The 27040-nt window shown below is 45.3% G+C and overlaps 1 protein-coding gene across 4 annotated transcripts; it reads left to right on the top strand.

The window, feature by feature from the left end:
* The first annotated feature begins 361 nt into the window (after positions 1 to 361).
* Positions 362 to 27040, top strand: LOC109890470 (sentrin-specific protease 7). 4 transcript variants are annotated; one of them, XM_031792905.1, is made up of 22 exons: positions 362 to 581; positions 842 to 949; positions 2319 to 2407; positions 3067 to 3297; positions 3683 to 3783; positions 6700 to 6887; positions 7437 to 7872; positions 11805 to 11926; positions 12787 to 12933; positions 14147 to 14180; positions 15672 to 15896; positions 16457 to 16695; positions 20947 to 21023; positions 21840 to 21956; positions 22292 to 22411; positions 22697 to 22789; positions 24448 to 24620; positions 25192 to 25244; positions 25347 to 25390; positions 25479 to 25547; positions 25655 to 25805; positions 25991 to 27040. In XM_031792905.1, the coding sequence occupies exons 2-22, from the start codon at positions 842 to 844 to the stop codon at positions 26132 to 26134; spliced, it is 2961 nt and encodes a 986-aa protein (XP_031648765.1). In that variant the 5' UTR covers positions 362 to 581; the 3' UTR covers positions 26135 to 27040. The 4 variants fall into 4 exon arrangements, 3 of the variants coding, with proteins under 3 accessions (XP_031648765.1, XP_031648764.1, XP_031648763.1); XM_031792904.1 differs by having other exon boundaries at positions 369 to 576; positions 7434 to 7872; XM_031792903.1 differs by having other exon boundaries at positions 369 to 581; positions 7434 to 7872.

Raw genomic sequence — 27040 nt, 5'->3', positions numbered from 1 at the left:
ATCAATTTCTTCTTAGCCTTTCGTATACAACACATTCTAGATGCTAAATTGTCTAGTAGTTACTAAATGTAATTGAAAGCTATTTGTTGTAACGTTATTTACAGTAGATAGCTAGATACGGAAGTCTTGCACTGCGCAACCGTAGCATTACGCCATCCCACTACTACTGTATTTGATCGTGCATTGTACACATTTGCAATTCATAAACCTCTTATGTATCACCAGAGCGGGTCCATAAATAATGATTTTGTGGCTTAATTGCCTTTGCCTACACATGACACACCAATTTTAGGTCTAGTAATACACCGACCAGACCTGTTTTGCGCTTTAAGAGTGCGAACAGGTTGCGCGTAAATATGCTTTCAACAATTTCCTGTTAACGCTAGAGGCGCCTCTGTTGTTGATGGCTTCTTGCTGCTAGATTGATGTAGCCTTTTACTAGAAGCAGTCATCCCTTGCTTGCTAGCCAATATGATAACATTTAATTGGTTGCAAATGACAACCTAATGGCGTCTTTACAATGCTTCTTGTTTTCGTTCGTTAGCCATCTTTCCGTCTGATTCAGCACCCTTGACAGTTAAGTAAGTTGGCTTGTTAGCTATGTTGGCTAACAAGGCTTTTCATATTACAGGTAGCTAGCTAACTGTGTCACATCTTTCTGAACATAACCTGTGCATTGTTGTTAACTCGATTAGGAGGTGTTGGAAAATAGCTAGTTCTGGTCTAGTAACGTTAGTGGACGGATACGCACTAACGGCCTGGACCAGAGCTACAACATAGTTAGCTACAAGCAGGTCAGCGTTAAGTGGCAACTCCGTAATACAGTAATTATTCATTTCAGATGGCAGTTCCCTTCAAAATCCCCAAGAGAAAACAGCCATCAGAAGCTGACAACATGCACATGCAGTCCCCTCTCTCACGTCTCCGGGATACCTCCAGCCCATTCGAGGTATCCCTTATCATTTCCATTTGAAGTGGACATTGCCCCAATGAACTGCATTTTCACACGGTGACTTATTATTTGTGAATGAATGTTGTGCTTATATTTGCTCATGGTGATAAGTGAGATCGGCATAGCTAGAAGGTATACACTGGGTGTCCAAAACATTAAGAACACTTGCTCTTTCCATGACAGACTGACTGTGTGAATCCAGTTGAAAGCTGTAATACCTTATTGATGTCACTTGTTAAATCCACTTCAGTGTAGATGAAAGAGATGAGACGGGTTAAATAATGATTTTTAAGCCTTGAGACAATTATGACATGGATTGTGTGTGTGCCATTCAGAGGGTGAATGGGCAAGACAGAAGATTTAAGTGTCTTTGAATGGGGTATGGTACTAGATGCCAGGTGCACTGGTTTGAGTGTCGAACTGCACCGCTGCTGGGTTTTTCACGCTCAACAGTTTCCCGTGTGTATCAAGAATGGTCCACCACCCAAAGGACATCCAGCCAACTTGACCCAGCTGTGGAGTCAACACGGGCCAGCATCCCTGTGGAACACATATGACACCTTGTAGAGTCCATGCCTCAACGAATTGAGGCTGTACTGAGGGCAAAAGAGGGTGCAACTCAATATTAGGTGTTCCTAATAAAATACTATATAAGTCATGCTAATGAAACCTCCCAAAGTGCCGCCCAAATAACTCTACCTACATGTACATATTACTTCAATTACCTTGACCAACCGGTGCCCCCGCACATTGACTCTGTACCGGTACCCCCTGTATATAGTCTCACTATTGTTATTTTATTGCTGCTCTTTGATTACTTGTTCCTTTTTATTTCTTATTCATATTTCTTATTTTTAAACTGCATTGTTGGTTAGGGGCTTGTAAGTAAGCATTTCACTGTAAGGTCTACTACACCTGTTGTATTCGGCGCATGTGACGAATAAAATTTGATTTGATTTTGAAATGGCACCCTATTTCTTATATAATCAATGCACTACTTTGGACCAAAACCCACAGGTTGGCTAGTGCACAACTGGGACAATGGCAGAGAAGGCTGGTGGGAGGAGCGATAGGAGGATGGGCTCATTTTAATGGCTGGAATGGAATTAATGGAACGGTATCAAACATTTGAAAACCACATTTGACTCCGTTCTATTAATTCCATTCCAGCCATTGCAAGGAGCCCATCCTCCCATAGTGCCTCCTACCAGCCTCCTCTGGAATAGGGTGCCATTTGCGACCCAACCCAAGACTCTTCTCTAATTTAAACCGATCACTCTCAAGACACTTTAAAAGCTGTAGGCCAATGTACTATGTAGCCTATGGGTTAATAGTTATGCTGAAACAACACTGTGTGTCATTTCAGACAAGCTGGTGCAATGGCTCTTCAAATGGAAAAAGGCCTGAACAGGTTGGTTCTCTGAATGGACACATCCCCAGAGCAGGGAAACAGAGGTATGTATAGACATGATCTGTACATGGCTCTGGTCCATAGCGTTCATGCTGCTGAGATTAATGAACAGCATCAATAAGTGACGTGACACACTGGACCAGAGCTTATTTTTTAATATATTTTTTTACCCCGTTTTCTCCCCAATTTCGTGGTGTCCAATTGTTTAGTAGCTACTATCTTGGCTCGGGAGAGACGAAGGTTGAAAGTCATGCGTCCTCCGATACACAACCCAACCAGGCCGCACTGCTTCTTAACACAGGGCCATCCAACCCGGAAGCCAGCCGCACCAATGTGTCGGAGGAAACACTGTGCACTTGGCAACCTTGGTTAGCGCGCACTGCGCCCGGCCCGCCACAGGAGTCGCTGGTGCGCGATGAGACAAGGATATCCCTACCGGCCAACCCCTCCCTAACCCGGACGACGCTAGGCCAACTGTGCGTCACCCCACGGACCTCCCGGTCGCGAATTAGATGTTCTTACCAACTTGCCAAAACTATAGTTTTTTAACAAGAAATGTGTGGAGTGGTTGAAAAATGAGTTTTAATGACTCCAACCTAAGTGTATGTAAACTTCTGACTTCAACTGTATATGGTATTGATGTAGTTCCTGAGATGTTAGATAGACTTTGCTGAGACTTTGATCATTGTTTGCTTGTTTGCAGCACTCCTAACTGGCTAGTTCTGAGGGATGTCTGTGAAGGGCATCTTGGACCAGGCCAATTAGACAAATGGACCTCCAGCCAGTCAACAGGCTTTCTGAGACCAGCTCAGACCCCAGAACATCATCCACCATCCAGAACACCTCACATCCAATTAAGCCCTGTGACATCATCATCAACACACAAAGCTGGACAAAGACTCCCAGCAGCCTCTCCTCCCTGCTTCAAAAATGGGTATGTCATCAGGGCGGCATGTAGCCTAGAGGTTAAGAGCGTTGGACCAGTAACTGAAAGGTTGCTGTTTCGAATCCCAAAGCTGACTACGTGAAAAATCTGCCAATGTGCCCTTGAGCAAGGCACTTAACCCTAATTGCTCCTGTAAGTCGATATGGATACATGTCAAATAAAATTACAATATAATAGATTGATAACTGAAAAACGGATAACTTTAAGTCTAGGAATTAGAACGTAGTTGATTTTTTAAATGTGAATTGACATCTGATTCTGCTTGTTCGGTTCACACTTGTTCTGGTCAATCTGTCAGAACTAGAAGTGACACCAACCATAGAAATCTATGCTTTGAATCATTTGAACTGATTGTACCGTTGTCCTCCACTAGATGGCGCCCTAAGAGGGCATCAGACACACTGTGCCGGGACAAGAATCAAGAGACTTGGTGTGTGTCGCCACTGCTCAAGATGTGCCGTGCAGAGTTCAGTGGTCAGTGTCACACACACACCACACAGAGAGAGAGAGTTCATTGGGGTGAAATCCTAGCTTACCGTTCAATCTTTCACACACAGTCCAAAACAATTCCTAGACAATGTGCTCAGCTTAGGGAGGCCTGATGAAGAAAATCTACACTTGTGGATGCTACGCTATTTTTGTGAAAATGTATTATTTGTCTAAAAACATTTTTCTTAAATCTCGGTGCTCAGTCTAGGCTGTAGATCCACAGCAGTTGGAGGCCGCTTATATCTACATAGGCTTAACCAATTAAGGGTCAAACATACTTGTGTAATCAGGAGTTTTCCTCGTTAAGTGTTTTGTTGCAGTTTCAAATCAAATGTTTTTGGTCACATACACATGGTTAGCAGATGTTAATGGTTACATACACATGGTTAGCAGATGTTAATGGTTATATACACATGGTTAGCAGATGTTAATGGTCACTTACACATGGTTAGCAGATGTTAATGGTTACATACACATGGTTAGCAGATGTTAATGGTCACATACACATGGTTAGCAGATGTTATTGGTTACATACACATGGTTAGCAGATGTTAATGGTCACATACACATGGTTAGCAGATGTTAATGGTTACATACACATGGTTAGCAGATGTTAATGGTTACATACACATGGTTAGCAGATGTTAATGGTTACATACACATGGTTAGCAGGTGTTAATGGTTACATACACATGGTTAGCAGATGTTAATGGTTACATACACATGGTTAGCAGATGTTAATGGTTACATACACATGGTTAGCAGATGTTAATGGTTACATACACATGGTTAGCAGATGTTAATGGTTACATACACATGGTTAGCAGATGTTAATGGTCACATACACATGGTTAGCAGATGTTAATGGTTACATACACATGGTTAGCAGATGTTAATGTGAGTGTAGCGAAATGATTGTGCTTCTAGTTCCGACAATGCAGTAGTATCTAACAAGTTCTCTAACAATTTCACATCTACCTTATACACGCAAGTGTAAAGGAATGAATAAGAATATGTACATATAAATATATGGATGAGCGATGGTCGTACGGCATAGGCAAGATGCAGTAGATGGTATAGTGTACAGTATATACATATAAATATATGGATGAGCGATGGTCGTACGGCATAGGCAAGATGCAGTAGATGGTATAGTGTACAGTATATACATATAAATATATGGATGAGCGATGGGTGAACGGCATAGGTAAGATGCAGTAGATGGTATAGTGTACAGTATATACATATGAGATGAGTAATGTAGGGTATGTAAACATTATATAAAGTGGCATTGTTTAAAGAGACTAGTGATACATTTATTACATCCAACATACTGATTTGAGTCAGTATGTTGGCAGCAGCCACTCAATGTTAGTGATGGCTGTTTAACAGTCTGATGGCCTTGAGATAGAAGCTGTTTTTCAGTCTCTCGGTCCCAACTTTGATGCACCTGTACTGACCTCGCCTTCTGGATGATATTGGGGTGAACAGGCAGTGGCTCGGGTGGTTGTTGTCTTTAATGATCATTTTGGCCTTCCTGTGACATCGGGTGGTGTAGGTGTCCTGGAGGGCAGATAGTTTGCCCCCGGTGATGCGTCGTGCAGTCCTCACACTACCCTCTGGAGAGCCTTACGGTTGTGGGCGGAGCAGTTGCCGTACCAGGCGGTGATACAGCCCGATAGGATGGTCTCGATTATGCATCTGTAGAAGTTAGTGACAAGCCAAATGTATTTGTACGCCGAGGAACTTAAAACTTTCCACCTTCTCCACTACTGTCCCGTCGATGTGGATAGGGGGCTGCTCCCTCTGCTGTTTACTGAAGTCCACGATCATCTCCTTAGTTTTGTTGACGTTGAGTGTGAGGTTATTTTCCTGACACCACACTCCGAGGGCCCTCACCTCCTCCCAAGGCCTTCTCGTCGTTGTTGGTAATCAAGCCTACCACTGTAGTGTTTTCTGCAAACTTGATGATTGAGTTGGAGGTGAGCATGGCCACCCAGTCATGGGTGAACAGGGAGTGCAGGAGAGGGCTGAGAACGCACCCTTGTGGGGCCCCAGTGTTGAGGATCAGCGGGGTGGCAATGTTGTTTCCTACCCTCACAACCTGGGGGTGGCCCGTCAGAAAGTCCACGATGCAGTTACACAGGGCGGGGTCGAGACCCAGGGTCTCGAGCTTAATGACAAGTTTGGAGGGTACTATGGTGTTAAATGCTGAGCTGTATTCGATGAATAGGTATTCCTCTTGTCCAGATGGGTTAGGGCAGTGGGCAGTGTGATTGCGATTGCGTCGTCTGTGGACCTGTTGGGGCGGTAAGCAAATTGGAGTGGGTCTAGGGTGTCCGGTAGGGTGGAGGTGATCTGATCCTTCACTAGTCTCTCAAAGCTCTTCATGATGACGGAAGTGAGTGCAGTTACCTTAGCTTTATTGGGAACAGGAACAATGGTGGCCCTCTTGAAGCATGAGCAGTGGGGTTAACATTTAGCAGGTGTTGCTGTGTCTAACAACCCCCCCCCTGCGTTTCCCTCTTCTTCTATATTGTGTTGGCAAGCCTGACCATTTTCCTGGTTGGGTAAACAAATGCTTAACTTTATGGCCTTGTTAAAAATGCAGTAAACAATCTCTTTCAGACTGCTTTTCTTTGAACTCTTTCTCGTTCAGGAGACGCAACATTTAGCTGTGTGCTTTAGCCAACTTCTGTGGCTATCGCTGTCATGTCATACATGTAGGCAAGCAGGCTACTGTCTCTTCAACAAGGGTCAAAATGGAACTGTTGTGTTTCGTTGTTTAGGTTCCCGCTGGGGCCACCCATACCAAAACGTTTATCAAAGTCACTTTGGATAAAAGTGTCTGCTAAACGGCATATATTTTATTATTCCTTTTCTGTTTTACATCTTCCTCAGGAGATTCCCAAATGTCTGTGAGATGCAGCCCAGTGGAGTCGGAGCATGATTCTGCATCAGAACCATCTCCAGAAAGAGAGGTGGACAGTTCCTCAAAGACGGACGACAGGCTCTCTGTCTCCCCGGGAGACTCAACATGGAGGAGACGTGACTCTGGGATGAATGGATCTCCTCCACAAAACACAGAGGTAGGACTATAGCTGTGTCTCAAGTGGTAACCTCTTCCCTAGATAGTGCACTATAGTTAATAGGATGCCGTTTGGGACATATACAGTTGACTGGCCTCAGGACTCACATACATATATGTCTAGTGGAAAACAATTGCTTATACTTACTAGTCTGGTACATAGTTATTGGTCGTAACCATACTTGTTAGCTAGCTAGGTTGAGCGTTGGCTAGCTTTTTCAAGCATTGTTAGTGTTGGCTAACTCAGTGTTGCTAGGTCTATTCCTCACAGTGAAATGACAACAGTGAACAGCCAAGTTGCTTAACTTCGACCTTATACAGATAGTCCTGATTCAGCTGAGCTGGTAGCTCCATATCTTGCAACATGATAACACCCCAGGGTAGCTTGGTCGATAGAATAGTATAGTCTTGTAAAGTGTGGCCGTTGAAAACAAACTGTAGCGAACTATATGAGAACTAACTGGTTAGTGTAGGTGCATTTGCAGGCTCATATGTTTTCGTTTAGGATAACCCCTGTGACTAATAGTCCTACCTGGTGTGCTTTCAGAAGGAGGGGAAGGGAAGTTCAGGATCACTGCAGAACCAGATCAAGAGGACTAGTGGTTCACCAGGGACGGGCCCCAGGGGAAGTGTCCCTATCCCAGCAGGCCACCGAAGCCAGAGCCCAGATAGTGATGACTCTGCCGACCGCCCCTTGATGTCAGGGGCCAGAGGTGCATCCACAGGGTCCCCAAGACACCCCCTCGCCGCTGTGGCTTCAGTGACCCAGGCCACACAGGAGAAGCGGTTTTCCTTTAGCAGGCCTCCCCTCCAGGCTAACCTCAGAGACAGAGAGAGCAGGCCTCCCCTCCGGGCTAACCTCACAGACAGAGAGAGCAGGCCTCCCCTCCGGGCTAACCTCACAGACAGAGAGAGGAGGCCTCCAACCAAGTGTCTCTCCCTCCATCTCAGGCTGAGGAGGCCCAAGCCCACTTCCACAGAACCTAGTAAGTTGACCCACTGTTGAACCCTTCATAGCATATTGATCAGAACATACCATATCACGCATAGACTGGCGGTATGATGTCACATACTACTCTGTAATATGAGTGTTGTTACGCTGAACCAACATTATAAATGAAGCAAAATGCCCTCCTCACCCAGTGGAGTCAGTATAGAATATCATCCGACACCAATGCATGAACAGGCGAGGAAGCGGTTTCAGCTGTATGTCTTAGTGGGGTTCAGGGCCATTACATAACAGACTGGCTAGTATCACGATACTCGATACTAAAACAATACCACAACAACAACAGAAAGAAGGCGTATTAGACAAATTCCCAGAATGGCACTTGATCCAGACAGATAAACTCAGCTACTGTTATTCAATCAGCTGGACTTAGTTTTTACTCATCTAAGTACCAAACAACATAATGGTAATTTATTTGAATGTTAAATCTGCATTGATAAACCGGGTGAATCAAGATGTAGCCTAGGTCTATTCACAATACAGGTGAATGCATAATATTCAACAGGATTGTGTGCATTGAGCTTGTTGTAGCTGATATTATGGGGCTACAGATGATAAGCAATCCTTTCCATTTAGGACTTATTTTATTGGCAACTGTTAGAACATATTATTTTATTGTACTGATCAACATTTGCAGAAGAAGAAGCAATATCTTTTATCAAAGTGTGTGGTGTCTCTAAGAAAGTAATGAGGTCATTTGCAAGGCAGAATGTGGCTGTGGAATCTGACTTTGTGGCTATGCAAACCAGACTGGAGGCGAGGGAGACTAAGGGTCCGTTTGTAAATTCACTCTGGCTAGAGCAGATTAAAAACGGATGAATTTACAAATGCGCAACACCTGTTGAATATTACCGGTGTCATAAACGTTGGCAAAAAAACATAACTAAATTGTTGCCAGAATCACAGTTAGTCACCAAAGCTCTAGATAACATGAAAACAGCCTAACCAGCTCTGCTAGGGCGAGTAAAATGGTCAGAGTGAGGTGTTCTCTCATTTATCTCTGGAAGTAGCTAGCCAGCTACAGATCGCTCAGATCAACCTTTCTCCTCGGCCAGAGTGTCCAGCGTACACTCTGAACGCTCCCGAGAGCGAAACACTCTGAATTTACTCACGACCCAGAGCACATACTGACACACTGTAAGCAATTTTACAGGGAAACTCCCTCTGTTGGCATGGTGCACCACCACCGTGGCATTAGAATGGGTCCTCTAGAAGGACCTAAGCTCCACCCCTATAACCAACACTAACCTTAACTTCTATGCAGCTAAGCCACGCCCATAGCCACTGATTGGATCAGTGGTGAGCTGCGTCCTTAGCGAGGACCTGTTCTAGCAGAGACCCATGGGCTTCCTCTCTCTAGTGGAGTCTTGGACCTTCAAATCCACAGTGATTAGGTAGTAACGAGTACAGGAGCCTTCATAATGATGACGACATGGGGAGCTGGGGAGCCAAGAAGCGGTTGGAAGAGAGAGGAAACTCAAGCTTGGGTTTGTAATTTTCGGTACAGGCAATATTTGCCATTAAGATATATTTTTGTTAACATGGGGCTGGGGCATCACCAGGGGAATGATGAGGACACAACATCCGATGAGGATCCTCATCTGGTCTGCATTTGTTCTCTCTTCTCCTAATGGGTCCTAGTTACAGCTTTACAAGCTCTTTGTGGTCAGAGATGTGTAGCCAGAGGCGGGCCTGGGAAACCATCAGCTGTCAGCGGTGCTGAGAGATTAATGCCTGGCTCCACCGCAGAGGGGTGGCTCACTTTTTTTGAGGTGTGTGTGTGTTTGAATATGTGTGTGTGTGTGTGTTTGAAGATGTGTGTGTGTCTTCACGTACACTCAAAGTGCTGACAAGGAAAAGGCCATAGCAGACTTGGTTATTCTCAGTCCCCTTTGTCCCTCTGTGTTAATTTACCATGCATGGTGGAGGAGAGCGAGGAGGCAGGCAGGGAGGGAGAGAGAGAGGAGGCAGGCAGGCAGGCAGGCAGGGAGCGAGAGAGAGAGAGAGGAGACAGGCAGGCAGGCAGGCAGGGAGAGAGAGAGAGAGGAGGCAGGCAGGCAGGGAGAGAGAGAGAGAGAGAGAGAGAGAGGGGAGGAGGAGGAGGCAGGGGGAGAGAGAGGAGGCAGGGAGAGAGAGAGAGAGAGAGAGAGAGGGAGGGAGGAGGAGGAGGCAGGGGGAGAGAGAGAGAGAGAGAGAGAGAGAGAGAGAGAGAGGAGGAGGCACGGAGAGAGAGAGAGAGAGAGAGAGAGAGAGAGAGAGACACGAGACGAGACGGAGAGGAATATGTAGGTCCCGTGTGGATCAGTTGGTAGAGCATGGCACTGCAACACCAGGGTTATGGGGAGGAGGGGGGAGGGGGGGAGACAAGTAGTCACCCAGATTATAGCCAAAGCTCTCTATAAAGCCCATTAGTCCTGTGTCTGTCTACTGGCACTTGACCCACACTGACCCAATCCCCTTCCCCCCTCCACCTCCCCCTCCGACTCTGGGTCCTTCCGCTGCTACCAGGAGCTTCTAGTCCCCCTTTAAATGAACCCATTGACTTTGTGTGAGCAGCTAACAGCCATCTCCAGCTAGGTCCGTGATCCTATGTCAGGACCTGTACAATGTAGGCTAATCTGTATTTATGTCAAAGGTATTGGTGAACAACAGGATGTAGGCTAATATTGCGTACTTCATCATAATCAATGTGATATATTAAAAGAGGAGGTGCAGTTAAAAACGTGATTATTCTTTTTTTTAAATGATGCTATTTTCACACTATCACTGAAATTATGATAATGCCCTTTTTGTGTAAGAGATGTTAGAAAACAATGCTTTGAATTTCAGCTTGTTCAGGTGGGATGGAACTTTTGGCCATCACATGACATCACAATGTGATCTGATTATAATAGACCAATGACTGTTCATCTGGGAAAGGGGATGGGCTCTAGGCCCTCCTATCAGCCAATCAGGGAAGTCTATGTAAATATCTTCACATTTGTTTCCTAATGCCCACATGATCAGAGAGTGTTTCAAGGGCAAAAGGAGGCTCAGGGAAATGCACTCAGTTCCTGATGTTTGGTATACTCAGTGTAAATGATAAAAAAATATATGTTGGAGTTATTTTCCTTAAATAAACATACAGTGATTTACAAATAAAATTACAAAGACTGCTTGGGGGCTTTAAAAATCGTGATAATGGCCCATTGCAATGCTCATCCTCCCTACAGTGTGTTAGCTAATCATTCATCAAAGTAGTCATCTTGAGTACAAATAGATACCACTCCAATCCTCTTAAGTCCTTCACTGACTGTTAGTGTGCCAGCAACTGACACCCTCATTAACACACCGACTTGAAAGTGACAGTCTCAGTCGGCGGTAGAGCACGGAAGGAGCTTCTGCTCTCAACTTCAGTGACAGTCAGTGTGCCAGCAGCTCCTTCGTGAAGCCACCCCATTGACGCACTAACTAACGGTGTCAGTGTCACTTCAATGTGCCAGTCCCAGTAGGTGGCACCATAGATACATAGATACAACAGTTATGGGTGGTACAGCAGGACAAGGTGCTCCAGTTCTGGCTAGCTCAGCGCTGAGCGTCACACTCCAGATGACTCCCTGGCAAGCCTATTACCCTGGGCCCACCAACCCCAGCCTTGGTATGTACCGGCCTCAGTGTGTGTAGGCACCTTACTATATACAGTACAATCCCCTCACCTACAGACTGGTGTCTCTCTCCTCTCTCTTCCCTCATTTTGAAAGGAAGGCTAGTATATTCTGGGTGTAACTATCTTCCGCTTATCATTTAAGCCCAATGTTTTTACACCCAGCTGCTGCAACAGACCACTGGCCTGTAATATTATCAGTTCCCCTTGTTTGTTTAACGACAGTGTATAATCACCATACTAAGTCGAGTGTCTCTGTGTGTCAGTTGTGCTTTCCAGTGAGGATGAGGAGGACATGGATGATGAAGAAGAGTGCCCCAGGCTGAAGACCCCACAACAGAGCCCCAGGCAAGGCCAACCCACCCCAGAGGAACATGTACCCAAACAGGTAGGGGGGGGGGCGGCATGTGTCTCTAATGATCATGGTACATCATCACATGTCGGAGGCCTATTCCCTTTAAGTGAGTAGAATTCTAATGAAATGGTTCTAATTCCATGGTTGCCTGGACAAATAACATATTGTCTGGTTTGAAAAATATTAGAGCCTTTGACAGTCAGAGAGCATCAAATCAAGCAAACAAATCAAGACGGACATTTTTATATGCAGTACTCAGAGAAGCCAGCTATTTCAGACTTGGATTGAGAGGTCAGACTTGGAGAAGACAACATTGTAGCCTGTATCACGACTGAGGTGAGGTTTGCCAGCTCTTGTCAGCTAACTGCCTGTCTGTAACACATGTAGAGGTTTAGCTAGCTAGCAGACAGTGGGGATTGGGAATGTGTAAGTAATAAAAGAAACCAGTCTGGTGCTGTGAGATATTAGTAGTAGAAAGCCTCCCCAGTGGATGTTTTAGAAGAAGCAGGCGACTCTGGTTAAGATCCAACATGTTTGTTATTGTGTTTCGAGATGCTGTAGAGCATCTTGAATAGAGCTTCCCATCTCTGTTCTAGGATTTCTGTGTTGCTCAGTGCAGTGTCTCTTCTTTTACTGTAGCTGGAGGGACCTAGCTAAAGGGCCTCCACCTTAAACTCCACCCACTGTAACTTGTTGCACCTAAAAGACAAGACATCACCAATTGAAAACATTCTAGGAAATCTTTGTCGATTTAAAGCATTTGCTTCTTGGAAAGGCTTTATTTCATGCCTGGGAAGAAATCTATTTAAGCAGTTGAGGTAAATATAAGGTGTTTTATGCAATATTGTGCATTATTTCCATGTGTGCCGGTGCCTCTGTGTTGTGATTGGCAGGCTGTGGTTGGAGAGAAGGTCACGGGGTCACAGAGCGTATCGGAGCACCAACCTGGCAGCACACAGCCACTGCCTCCTATCATGGAACTGTCCTTCTCTACACTGCACGCTGGGGTGGTCCGAGCGCAGGCCAATGGAAACCTGGTGGTAAGACACTTTGGCTAGTGGTGTGTGTGTGTAGGTCACTCTATCTTTGTGTACACATAGGCGCGTGCTTGTGCTCCACATTCAAAATTAGCTGAGCATAATACCTGTGCGTTCCAAATGTGTGTCTCAGTTGAAGCCAACCAGGTTCTTTCCTCACTGTCCTGATTTCACATCAATATTTGCCCAGCTTCTTTCTTTCTTTCTTTCTTTCTTTCTTTCTTTCTTTCTCTCTTTCTTTCCATGCTCTCTTCCAGATAGCTTCCCCCTTAATGTGATTGGCCCATCACTAGTTTTTGTTCCTGGTTTATATTTTAATAAAGGACATGTGTTGTCCAACGTCTTAATGGGCCAGTCCTCACAAAACGTACATATTACACTGATGGGACGGATGGAGAGAGCTGTAATAAAATAGAAGATCAAATATGTGTCGCTACTTTGAACACTTGGAACACAACCTTCACTGGCAGTCTCAAACACCCACATGCCAGTCTCTTACTGGAACAATAACATGATAAGCAACTCAAGACCATAACTCACCAGGTGTTCTCCAAACTCCCATCAAGTCTATTCAAGGGCCATAAAAATCCTTTAACAAGCAATTAAGAAATAGTGTGGTGCTAATGACAGAGTCCCGGGGTGAATTAAACCGTGGTCAGTGAGTCCGGAGCAGTTGCCTTGTGGTCAATAGATTACTGTGTCAAACTGTTGTTGTTTTCCATTGTGAGGTCAGCAAAACAACAGGAAAGTCCCCATTGCCTAATTTATTTATTTATCTGCTTTTGTCATGTCTGGAAACGTTCCTTCTGTTGTTGAACTAGATCTTTTTTTGTTGACGACCCTTTTAAACAGAATATGTATTATTCTGTTATGATTGGTATTGTTTCCATAGCAACCATGTTAAATATGTCCAACGTGACTACCTATTCAATCCTTTCAGATCTACACAAGTGCATCTGGTCTGGGCTAGGGGAATAAGGTTCTAAAGGTTGGTCAAGACTGAGCATCAGGATGAGGGGTCAGTCTACCCTCCTTAGTATATAAACCCAACAGGATGCTTTATAATATCCCTCCACCTGTCTTCAATCTCTTCTCCTCCTTTACCTCTTCTCTAATTAGCTATTTTATTCATCCTCCCTCTTATTACATACCGTAATGACAACATGTCAGCATTTTCCTCCTGCTAATATATTTCATCTCCCTCCTCTTTTTGTAGGTAACAGATGATGGCATCACTCTACCGCTGAAAGGTAATCACTGACAGCTTGCAGCTGTGTGTGTGGTGTGTGTATGTGTGGTGGAGTATGACCTAGTCTAATGATCAGATGGGGAAAGATGATAAAAAGCTCTCAAAAAGCCTCAGAGGGTGAAGTCACTGTGTGTTTTAGTCTTTACTGCAACACATGCAGGGTCCTTCCCTTCCCCAGGGGGATCAGATGGGCTCCATAGCCTCCCTGAGCCACCCTCTTCCTGCTGCCGTCATAGACTGCGGCCTCATGAGACTTGGGTCAAGGTATTCAGATGAGGAGGGCAGCGGGCAGATGAGTGGCAGTCTGTTTGTGCCATCGTGCCAACTCCTTGGCCCTCATTGTCATGCTAAACATGTTTGGCTTGACAATAAGCAAATGAGTTGGCAAGAGCACAATCAGATCTGGAACCAGGCTTGTGAAGTCAGACTGGCAAACACACTTCTGTTCTGAAAGTGTAGTGCTGAAATCCATTGTCCAGCAAGGAAAGGTAGTTGGCCAGTACAATGCAAAAAACCTGTAGTTAACGATTTACAGGTATTATATACATGTAGAAGGATCAGATCAGCCTATTCTATATTTAAGCAAGAAGGCCCGAGGGGGTGTGGTATATGGCCAAAACAACTGTATCCCCCGGCTAAGTGCTGTTCTTAAACACGCCACAAAGCGGAGTGCCTGTATACAGCCCTTAGCCGTGGTATATCGGCCATATACCACAACCCCCTGAGGTGTCTTATTGCTATTATATACTGGTTCCAATGTAATTAAAGCTGTAAAAATAAATGTTTTGTTATCCTCGTGGTATATGGTGAAATATAGCACGGCTGTCAGCCAATCAGCATTCAGGGCTCGACCCACCCAGTTTGTGATATTAATTATGTGTAATGATTTAATTCCAGCCTGACGTTCCCTTAGATAACCCATCTTTAATCCTTTATATAAATCTCATTACGGTTACGCTTGTTATTGTCCCATCGCTGACCCTGTTGTTTACTGTCGGTGAGCATGTAACGACCCTGGTCAACTGTCTGTGACCCTGTGAGGGTCACACACACGTGCCCCCATACACACACTTGCACCTGAACACACACACACACCTCTACACACGTACCTGTTTTTCTCTGGACTGGGTTAGGGTTAAGAAGCTCAGCTTAGGGTTCTATTTACGTTTGGCGACGGTAGGCCATACTGGTCTGCACGACCTTTTCACCCCACTTGACTCCGGGTGCATCTGTGGATCTTACTAGTGTCCTAAGACGCTTATGTTGAGCAGGAGGTGGTCAGTTAGTGAGAGCATGGTGCTAGTAACTCCAGGGTCTTGGATTCTTAACCCCCGATAGTCAGTGTATTAGACAATCTTTCTGCCTTCTCCAAAATACTGTAGAAGACCTTTAAATAAATGATAGAAATAATCTATCAAAAAAGACTTCCCTGTCATCAGATATCCAGTATGATCAAAACAGAATTATTACCCCCCCCCCCCTTCTCCAACAGATTCCAGGGTGTCATCCGAGGAGGAGGAGGGGGTGTCGGTGAGCCTGGTGGCGTCCCAGCTCAGAGGGTACGCGGTGTGGGACGGGGGTCTAGCCCAAAACGGGAGACTCTTCCAGGGTTGTCCCGGCCGAGCGGCCCCCTCCCTGCTCTTCCTCTGGGTGTCTGAGGCTCAGGCCAACCTGGTACAGACAGAGCTCTCAGCCCTCCACCCCGTTACACTGCCTGGTAAGACTACTCTATCAACTGGGAGAACGAAGACAGAGAAATTCATTACAATGTTAGTTGAGACTTGAGAGTCCATGTTAGCTTTAAAAGAGCAGCCTTGAAAAAGAGATGTCAATCTCAATGTGACTTCCCTGGTTAAATGGAGGATAAATAAATCTATAGTCATATGAATAGTGGGTCAACATATTTTCACCAGATGCAGAGAATTTGATGCATGAGGCGGGATAAATTGGGACTGGTGTTCCATCCGATCCAGAGGTGGATTAATTGAGTTAAAGGTTCAATCAAGCTGTGAAGGTCAACAGGAAAACAAACTTCTCAAGATTCTGCCTCCAAAACCTAAAGAAAGACAAGGAAGTGTAGAAGTGGTACGTTGTCCTTAATGTGGGCCAGTTACTGAGTATTAGTGGGCGGATCACAACGCAGCACACCGCCATGACTCAACCACACTTTCTAGAGGAAAAAGTAATCACCTGCCAACGTGTGGAACAGTGTGTGTCTCTGTGTGTGCATCTGTCCGTGTGTTAATGTGTGTGTTCTCTCCTATTGTGGATATATAGGTCAGGCCTGTCCATTCCTCCTCCTGGTCCTAAGAGAACAGCTGGGTGATCTGCAGGCTGCTCTGCTAGCCTCCATGCTGGATGTAGAGGCCTTCCGTCAGGGCCGCTCCTACGACCTGAAGAGTCCCCTGTCCTGGGCCGACGGCCTGGCACTGATACACAGCTGTCCCCAGGACGCCCACCTCCTCACCCTGCTGGGGCAGAGCCTGGTGGCAGACCCCGGCCTGGGGACAGCAAAGGTCAGTATAGTCACTCAGGAGCTCAGAACTGACTGTGTGAATATGTCTGTCTGTGTGTCTATATGTGTGACAGTGTGTATGTAACTCTGTGCTCTTTCGTCCCCTGTCCCCCCCAACTCTCCATCCCTCTGCCTTAAGATGCAGGCTCAGCCTCCGAGGTATAAATTGATAAACCTGTTATAATAATGTCTGTGTTATTCAATCTACTGTGAGGTCTGGGTGCTCAACATAACAGCAGGTTCAAGCTAACGTTAGCGAACACAAGATGGACATTCAGTTGGCTCTAAAGTGCCAGCAGTTCACTCGCATTTGCTAGTGAAAGAAATTAAATGCAAATACGAAAAATAACTGGTTGCATTTGTGCGATTGTGACCTCTTGGAACTACCCATCCCGGATCCGGGAGAATTGTCATCAACTACACTAATTAGCATAGCGCAACGGTCAAAAAATATTACTAGAAAATATTCATATTCATGAAATCACAAGTGAAATATAGTGAAACACAGATTAGCCTTTTGTTAATCACCCTGTCATCTCAGATTTTGAAATTATGCTTTACAGCCAAAGCGTTTGTGTAAGTTTATCGATAGCCTAGCATAGCATTATGTCCAGCTAGCAGCAGGAAGCTTGGTCACGAAAATCAGAAAAGCAATCAAATTAACCGTTTACCTTTTGATGATCTTCGGATGTTTTCACTGACGAGACTCCCAGTTAGACAGCAAATGTTCCTTTTGTTCCATAAAGATTATTTTTATACCCAATTCCGGTCACGACAACGGCGAAAAAAATGTCAAATGATATCCATAATATCGACAGAAACATGGCAAACGTTTTTTATAATCAATCCTCAAGGTGTTTTTCAAATATCTATTCGATAATATATCAACTGACAATCTGGACCCTCTATTTCTGAAACTATCTGCCACCATTGTCGCAACCCCTATTACCAGCCTGTTCAACCTCTCTTTCATCTCGTCTGAGATCCCCAAGGATTGGAAAGCTGCCGCAGTCATCCCCCTCTTCAAAGGGGGAGACACCCTGGACCCAAACTGTTACAGACCTATATCCATCCTGCCCTGCCTATCTAAGGTCTTCGAAAGCCAAGTCAACAAACAGGTCACTGACCATCTCGAATCCCACCGTACCTTCTCCGCTGTGCAATCTGGTTTCCGAGCCGGTCATGGGTGCACCTCAGCCACACTCAAGGTACTAAACGACATCATAACCGCCATCGATAAAAGACAGTACTGTGCAGCCGTCTTCATCGACCTTGCCAAGGCTTTCGACTCTGTCAATCACCATATTCTTATCGGCAGACTCAGTAGCCTCGGTTTTTCGGATGACTGCCTTGCCTGGTTCACCAATTACTTTGCAGACAGAGTTCAGTGTGTCAAATCGGAGGGCATGCTGTCCGGTCCTCTGGCAGTCTCTATGGGGGTGCCACAGGGTTCAATTCTCGGGCCGACTCTTTTCTCTGTGTATATCAATGATGTTGCTCTTGCTGCGGGCGATTCCCTGATCCACCTCTACGCAGACGACACCATTCTATATACCTTCGGCCCGTCTTTGGACACTGTGCTATCTAACCTCCAAACAAGCTTCAATGCCATACAACACTCCTTCTGTGGCCTCCAACTGCTCTTAAACGCTAGTAAAACCAAATGCATGCTTTTCAACCGGTCGCTGCCTGCACCTGCATGCCCGACTAGCATCACCACCCTGGATGGTTCCGACCTAGAATATGTGGACGTCTATAAGTACCTAGGTGTCTGGCTAGACTGCAAACTCTCCTTCCAGACTCATATCAAACATCTCCAATCGAAAATCAAATCAAGAGTCGGCTTTCTATTCCGCAACAAAGCCTCCTTCACTCAAGCCGCCAAGCTTACCCTAGTAAAACTGACTATCCTACCGATCCTAGACTTCGGCGATGTCATCTACAAAATGGCTTCCAACACTCTACTCAGCAAACTGGATGCAGTCTATCACAGTGCCATCCGTTTTGTCACTAAAGCACCTTATACCACCCACCACTGCGACTTGTATGCTCTAGTCGGCTGGCCCTCGCTACATATTCGTCGCCAGACCCACTGGCTCCAGGTCATCTACAAGTCTATGCTAGGTAAAGCTCCGCCTTATCTCAGCTCACTGGTCACGATGGCAACACCCATCCGTAGCACGCGCTCCAGCAGGTGTATCTCACTGATCATCCCTAAAGCCAACACCTCATTTGGCCGCCTTTCGTTCCAGTACTCTGCTGCCTGTGACTGGAACGAATTGCAAAAATCGCTGAAGTTGGAGACTTTTATCTCCCTCACCAACTTCAAACATCAGCTATCTGAGCAGCTAACCGATTGCTGCAGCTGTACATAGTCTATTGGTAAATAGCCCACCCTTTTCACCTACCTCATCCCCATACTGTTTTTATTTATTTACTTTTCTGCTCTTCTGCACACCAATATCTCTACCTGTACATGACCATCTGATCTTTTATCACTCCAGTGTTAATCTGCAAAATTGTAATTATTTGCCTACCTCCTCATGCCTTTTGCACACATTGTATATAGACCCCCCCTTTGTTTTCTACTGTGTTATTGACTTGTTAATTGTTTACTCCATGTGTAACTCTTTGTTGTATGCTCACACTGCTATGCTTTATCTTGGCCAGGTCGCAGTTGCAAATGAGAACTTGTTCTCAACTAGCCTACCTGGTTAAATAAAGGTGTTCTCAACTAGCCTACCTGGTTAAATAAAGGTGTTCTCAACTAGCCTACCTGGTTAAATAAAGGTGTTCTCAACTAGCCTACCTGGTTAAATAAAGGTGAAATAAAAAAAATAAAAAATAGAAACTGGGACAATCGGGTTTTCAGTAGGAGTGAGAGGGAAAATGACTACCTCTGTCTTTTACGCAAGAATCACTCTGAGAGCCCTCAGCTGGCCACTTACGCAATGTAGTCGTTTACGCTCATTCTTCAACATAAAGGCGCGAAACTACTTCACAATGCTCTAGACACCTTAGGGAATACGTAGAAAAGGGAATCTAGTTCATATCCCTTTCAGTGGCCAATAGGGGTGCATAGGAACACAATGGTTTCAAAACATGAGTCACTTCGTGATTGGATTTTTCTTAGGCTTTCACCTGCAATATCAGTTCTGTTATACTCACAGACAATATTTTGACAGTTTTGGAAACTAGAGTGTTTTCTATCCTAGGCTGTCAATTATATGCATATTCTAGCATCTGGTCCTGAGAAATAGGCAGTTTACTTTGGGAACGTTTTTTATTTTTTTTAGTTTATAAATATCGAAAATCTGAAATGATGTATGTGCTGCAAAGAAATATAATGGGCAAGCGGACTAGAGAACCGCGTTCAGATTCTCTTTGCGGTAGCCTAGTCAAGCTTTGTGTAGCCAGTTTGCGGTCTGTGTCGATGCCATCATTTGTTTTTGTTTTAATATTTTCAAAATGATTTTGCTTTTAGTGTTGATTAGGAACCGTGTCTAAAAAGCCACTACTTGTGAGCTGGCCCTAGTCATTGCCCTGTTTGAGAGGTGACAAGCGTTCCTATACTATAGTGACTAAACTTGGGTGCATGTGCTAAGAAAAACGTTATAGATACAAATGTTTTATCGTTGATAGGACATTTGTACATTTTGTACCTAAACAAATAACTTGTTATTACTTGTTTAATAAAATAAAAACACTCCAAGAATAAAGGCCCTTTTCTTTCTAATTAGATCTGGTTAGTGACTTTTACCATATGTGTAAATGCAATGCTGTGAAGAAAGTATACCAACCTTTTTATAGACTTGATTTGGTACAATTCTATAATTGCGATCAGACTCACACACAGCGCTCGTGCGGGTGAAAGAAACCCCCAATTCTGCGAGTGCTATGCGCGCGAGTTGAATCTCCAATTTGCCAAGGCGTCTGGTACTCTAAAAAGTTGGACAGGGTTGGCAGGTCTGCAGCATGTCTGGCCAACACACACACAGTGAGTGGCGTCATCCTCTTCCTCTCTGCTGTTCATCATCAGAGCAGACCTTGACTTTATCATCTCCATCCCCCTCATTCTCATCACTCACCAAAACGTTGAATTTGATCACCTGTTCCCCTTGTCCAAAATACATTGGAGGACAATCCCCCATGCAGTCAGATGAATCTGTAGATTCTGAGGTGTTTGACTGGGGTGATGACTTCTGGCTGGTGATTCTGTAATGTTTTTCTGTTCTGTTCTTGTTCCGATCAGGGGAGCCCCAGTCGGACCAGAGGGAACCACAGAAGCAGAGAGCCTTACTCCAGACTCAAGGGCCTGCTGCCCACCAGGTGAGGGCAGTATTACTTGCTGCCCACCAGGTGAGGGCAGTATATCTTGCTGCCCACCAGGTGAGGGCAGTATATCTTGCTGCCCACCAGGTGAGGGCAGTATATCTTGCTGCCCACCAGGTGAGGGCAGTATATCTTGCTGCCCACCAAGTGAGGGCAGTATATCTTGCTGCCCACCAAGTGAGGGCAGTATATCTTGCTGCCCACCAGGTGAGGGCAGTATATCTTGCTGCCCACCAGGTGAAGGCAGTATATCTTGCTGCCCACCAAGTGAGGGCAGTATATCTTGCTGCCCACCAAGTGAGGGCAGTATATCTTGCTGCCCACCAGGTGAGGGCAGTAAATCTTGCTGCCCACCAGGTGAAGGCAGTATATCTTGCTGCCCACCAGGTGAAGGCAGTATATCTTGCTGCCCACCAAGTGAGGGCAGTATATCTTGCTGCCCACCAAGTGAGGGCAGTATATCTTGCTGCCCACCAGGTGAAGGCAGTATATCTTGCTGCCCACCAGGTGAAGGCAGTATATCTTGCTGCCCACCAAGTGAGGGCAGTATATCTTGCTGCCCACCAAGTGAGGGCAGTATATCTTGCTGCCCACCAGGTGAGGGCAGTATATCTTGCTGCCCACCAGGTGAAGGCAGTATATCTTGCTGCCCACCAGGTGAAGGCAGTATATCTTGCTGCCCACCAGGTGAGGGCAATATATCTTGCTGCTCACCAGTTTATTGTTATGGATGGTTTTCAATGTATAATATACTACCTGTTAGTATTAGTTGTTGTTGTTTACACATCAACTATTGGATCTCTTCATCATCAGGTTGATCCAGTACCCACCACTCCCTTCTAAAGGAGGAATCACCGTGACAACAGAGGACCTAGACTGTCTGGACAGTGGCCAGTTCCTCAATGATGTCATCATCGACTTCTACCTTAAGTGAGTTCTAGTGATCTGCCTGTGGACCAATGATCTTCTCCTGTCATGTGAACATCTTAGCCACCTGGCAGATGTGTAACCTGTGATTATACAACGGGTGGATCTAATCCTGAATGCTGATTGGTTCAAACCACAACTAAGTACAATGAAGCAGGACTAAGGGGACTTTTCTGACCAGCATCCCTTTGACAGGCTAAAACTGACCATTATCATAACCAAACCCTAACATTAGCTTCATTTAACATATATGGAAATCAGCCATGTCCCCTTAGTTTAGCTCAGCCACACAGCATGTGACAGTACAGCAAAACCTCAGCATCTTCCTGTCCCCTCAGGTATCTTCTCCTGGAGCGGGCCCCGGGGCCCCTGGCAGAGAGATGTCATGTCTTCAGCAGCTTCTTCTACAAGCAGCTGACCCGCCGGGACACGTCCCTGGAGGAGGAGGCTGCCATCCCGTAAGGAGATCAGCACTCAGCGTCTTTTAACGGCTTAGTGGGCGGCTCGGCCGCTCGTCACATGGCGCCCTGCGGGGGGCTCATGTTTGGCCTTAGGCTCCTGGTGGCGCGCTCTACGTAGGCTGGTGGCTTAGTCACATGCTAACAATGTTAATGATGGTATTGACAGAAGTTAAGGAGCATTTTACTCTTGTTAAGAGTATTGTTAAGAGATATTCTTCCTGGATTGTGATGGAAGGAGTAGTATGCGTTGCTGTGAAGTGTGTCCCCTCCCCTTCCTCTCAGGGCCAGGGACAGGAGACACCAGAGGGTGAGGACGTGGACCCGCCATGTTGACATCTTCAACAAGGACTACCTGTTTGTGCCGGTCAATCACAAGTGAGTGGGAATCATAGACACGCATGCACTCACACACACTCTCTCTCGCACACACACACACACACACACAGAGAGGGTAGAGCCAAGACTTGGACCAATAACGACATCATTTCTGTCGACCTCGCAAAGCAGAACAGAATACTTCTACTCTACAGAATACTCTACTCTACCCTATACTATACAACCCTACACTATACTACACTGCCCTGCCCTGCACTACACTGCCTTTCCCTACACTATACTATGCTACACTACATTACTCTACACTGCTCTACTCTACTGTACACTACTCTATACTACACTATACTATGCTACTGTACACTACACTACACTACTGTACACTACACTACTCTACACTGCTCTACTCTACACTACTCTGTTGTACACTACATGTCACGACATCACACCACACTCCATTGATTGGGGAAAACAGTGCTCTTTTCTTCATCCTTCCCTCTAGCTGTCATGGCTCTGACAAGGAGACATGAAAACAGGGACATTAAACTGGAGCGGAGGCAGTGTCCAGGCAAGGCAGGGCTCCAGCATAGTGGAGATGAATGGATGTGGCCTGAGCTGTAGTCTGTCTGTCTGTCTGTGGGTGTGTGTACTAGTCTCAAGGCTGCACTGGTGTTGAAACAGCCTCTGTCACGCCTGACGGGGCCGGATGTGCGTACCTTCATTCATATGTCTGTGGAATGATGACGGTCTGGATGAAGTGCTGCACAGCGTTCCCCATTCCCTCGACTCCCCACTTCACTTTAGGACCACAGTAGAAGGGTTTTAGTCTACATACTGTACCTTTGTCAACACGGTCTTCTGTCCCCGGCACAATGATTTAGAACCCTGGCTCAGTCCGTGGAGGGTGGCTCTTGCAATGCCAAGTGCTGTAGGTTCAATTCCACCCATAGGGAAAATGTCTGCAGGCATGACACTAAGTCACTTTGGATATCAGTGTCTGCTAAATGGCATATATTATTATATTCAACTGCAGACCTATTTTACATATCTTAATGGGTTTTCAATAAAAAAGCATCAGTGACAATACCTCCCGACTGACGTGTAGCTGGAAAATGGGCTACGCTCCAGATACAGATTTATATTCTGACACAGTATGTTCCAGTATGTTCCTATACAAGAGAATCAGGCCAGGACAGGGGCCACAGCCAGGCTAGGACAGGGGCCACAGCCAGGCTAGGACAGGGGACACAGCCAGGCTAGGACAGGGGACATAGCCAGGCTAGGACAGGGGCCACAGCCAGGCTAGGACAGGGGACACAGCAGTTCCCTATAGTGTCTTGTGAATGCCATTTACTCCACTAGACTGACTGGTTTCTCTCTTTACACATTGAAACAACACATGCTGCCTGTTGCTCTGTATTTCCATGATCAAATCCATCTATATGTCTAGATGAGAATGTAGATGCGGTAACACAGATCTCTGTATCCCCAGTCCATTACGCTTTCTCACCTAGGATAGGATACGATGAACTGTAATGTCCCAGATTGTCTTAGACACACAGTACTGCTGTATACAAAATAGACACTGTATGTTACACACTGTACATAATGTATACATTACCCTTATCATACACATTGAACAGTCCTCATATAGCCACATACATGATACATTGCACATTCCCTTGTGTCTGATTCCCCAGAGCCCACTGGTACCTTGTGGTGATCTGTTTCCCTGGCCTGGAGCAGGCCCAGCATGAGGAGTGGTCTGGCCCAGCTGGAGTGGAGGCCAACGGGAGGAAGAGGAAATGCCAGCCCCAGGCTTCAACTGGGCCTTCTCCAGAGGCCAGCAACCCCAAACTGCAGAACGGAGCAGGTGCGTTGGACAGCGCCGATGCATTGTGTGTTTGTGATATTTACCTTGGCAGAATCTCACTTCTCTCACCAGGGCCCTGTAATAGTGTTCCTAATCAACCCGGGTTGCGTTCACACGCTTCGTTTAACTTTAATGATCAAATTAACGTTGGGTTAGATCGTTTTTATTTTTCCTCAATATTGTTGGAAGGCAGCTAGGGGGCTTTTTAGGCTGCGATGTCAGTCCCTAACTACCCTTTAAAACCCTATGTTAGGGCTTATGTTGTATACAACTGAAGACCTCTGAAAATGAGGTCTCTCTTAAAAAAACTGATGGTTAGGGGGTGTTCTAGTTATACCTGGATGTGATGTGTGTTATGTGTGCATGTTCATGCATGTGTGTAATTGCAGATGGAATTATTTGGTTGGCCCGGTGGCTGTATTTCAGGTCTAGCGTGTCCTCCATACCCAGCCAAGAAGCACTGAGAAACAGAGCATGCACATTTAGCCATAACACCACAGAACAAAATCAATGGAACTAAACATTTGCTGCTGATTTAAAAGGTGTGTGTGTGTGTACGTACGTACTTCAGTTGGAACAGGGGGAGACAGTGGGAAACCTACATTGAGGACCCACAACCCACCAGTAAATATCACCCTATTTTGTAAAACAAAACCAAAATTACAAAAATATTAATGTTTTGAGCATGTGTGCAACATTCTAAATGACATTATCCCAATTTTGAAGGCGTGTACCCAAGATGGTTGTCAGAGGGAGACCATCATTAAGAAGTGAGTGCATTAACTGTGAATGAATTGGCTGTACTTCCTCCATCTATAACAGTGTGTGTAATATCACAGGGTTGTCTTCTCTCTGTAGACCCTGCATTCTCATCATGGACTCCCTGAAGATCTCTTACCATGAGAGCATCTATAAGCTCTTGCGGGAGTGAGTACTCTCTGTGTGTGTGTCTGTCGCGCTTGCATTGTTTTGTGTGTGTGGTTCATATATGTGTGTGTACACTAGTTTCAATCTCTCCCGTCTGTCCTCTCCAGTTACCTACATGTAGAGTGGGAGGTGCGTAGAGGAACACGCAGAGACTTCACTGTAGACAGTATGAAGGCTTCCCACTGTACAGTCCCTGTACAGGACAACAGCAGCGACTGTGGCCTCTACCTCCTGCAGTACGTGGAGAGCTTTCTGCAGGTACGGCCCTCCCCCTGTAACCTCCCACGCTTAACAAAGAGCTGACATCAACCATCCATTTCATGGGCACTTTTCTGTCTCCACTACACTGTCTAAAACGTTTGATCTGAAATGATAACTGCCTGTCCCATGTATGACATCACACCTTATTCCAAACCTCTGGTTGGCTCACTGACTTTCTCCAGAACCCAGTGGTGCACTTTGACCTCCCCCTGCGTTTGGAGCGCTGGTTTCCACGGCAACAGGTGTGGAGGAAGAGGGAGGAGATCCGGAGCCTGGTGATGGAGCTGCACGGTTGCCGGGGCAACGGCGGGAGCAGCTGCAGGTAGCCACGGTACCTGATCAGCAATGCACTACTACTACAATACCCCTAAACTGTGAAGGACTTTGACTTTTTAAATGTACAATACATGGAATATTTATACTATTTTTGTATTACAATTTTTTTTCAATAAAATGTCACAGGATGTTTGTTTCTCACTTGTATGTAATGTGCATGTACAAAATAATAGGATCGTAAAATGGAATAAAATTGTTCATGTAATGTTTAGTTTTTATGTTATGTTATAGAAAAGAGCATTTGGAATGGACATATGAGTGAGCGCTCAAATCTAGTTTGCTGAGCAAAAGTGTAACTCATGTACCCAGAACAGGTTTCTTTTTCAAATGTCCTTATGACTCACACATAAAACCACTATAAATATTAAAGTCAATATTACTCAGTTATTCCTGTTCAGTGTGTCAGGCTGTTGTTTCTGACCATCAGTCATAAAGGACTCAATATGCACATGATTGTTTGCAGCTGCTAAACAATAGTGTTATCACTACAGACAAGTCAACACGTTGGCAGTGTTTTAGTTTTGGCTTCTCATGTTGTAGCTGCTTAGTTTGTAAGGAAAACCCCGTGTTGCAGTGGGGAACACTGAGTAAGCTTACACAATGACCACTTGTAATATGAGGATTAGAACAGCACCTCTCCCCTGTTCTGTTTACAGGCAGAACTCAATTCCCCTTTGTGTTTGTGCTGTATGAAAGTCTATGGACCTGACTCACTCTCATAAGAAACAGAAATAATTCTCCCCACACAGTAAAGGGTTTCCATTTGAGTTTCTGTTTGTTTTCACGGTGTAAACATTGATTTGTTAATGGCATGTTTATAATGATGTATTTACAATGATGTATTTATAATGTGGTATATTCCTGGATTAAAGATGCCCCCAAAGTCTACCTAGCAA

Source organism: Oncorhynchus kisutch, linkage group LG16, assembly GCF_002021735.2.
Source record: "Oncorhynchus kisutch isolate 150728-3 linkage group LG16, Okis_V2, whole genome shotgun sequence".
Classification (NCBI taxonomy): Eukaryota; Metazoa; Chordata; class Actinopteri; order Salmoniformes; family Salmonidae; genus Oncorhynchus; species Oncorhynchus kisutch.
The sequence above is the reverse complement of the archived record's forward strand: the minus strand, read 5'-3'. Positions and strand labels throughout refer to the sequence as shown.

Excerpts from the sequence above, each read along its gene's own strand:
- LOC109890470 (XM_031792904.1), top strand. The coding sequence starts at position 842 with ATGGCAGTTCCCTTCAAAATCCCCAAGAGAAAACAGCCATCAGAAGCT. Across the intron at positions 14,181-15,671 it reads CATCACTCTACCGCTGAAAG|ATTCCAGGGTGTCATCCGAG; the intron begins GTAATCACTGAC and ends CTTCTCCAACAG. Across the intron at positions 25,548-25,654 it reads ATCTATAAGCTCTTGCGGGA|TTACCTACATGTAGAGTGGG; the intron begins GTGAGTACTCTC and ends TGTCCTCTCCAG.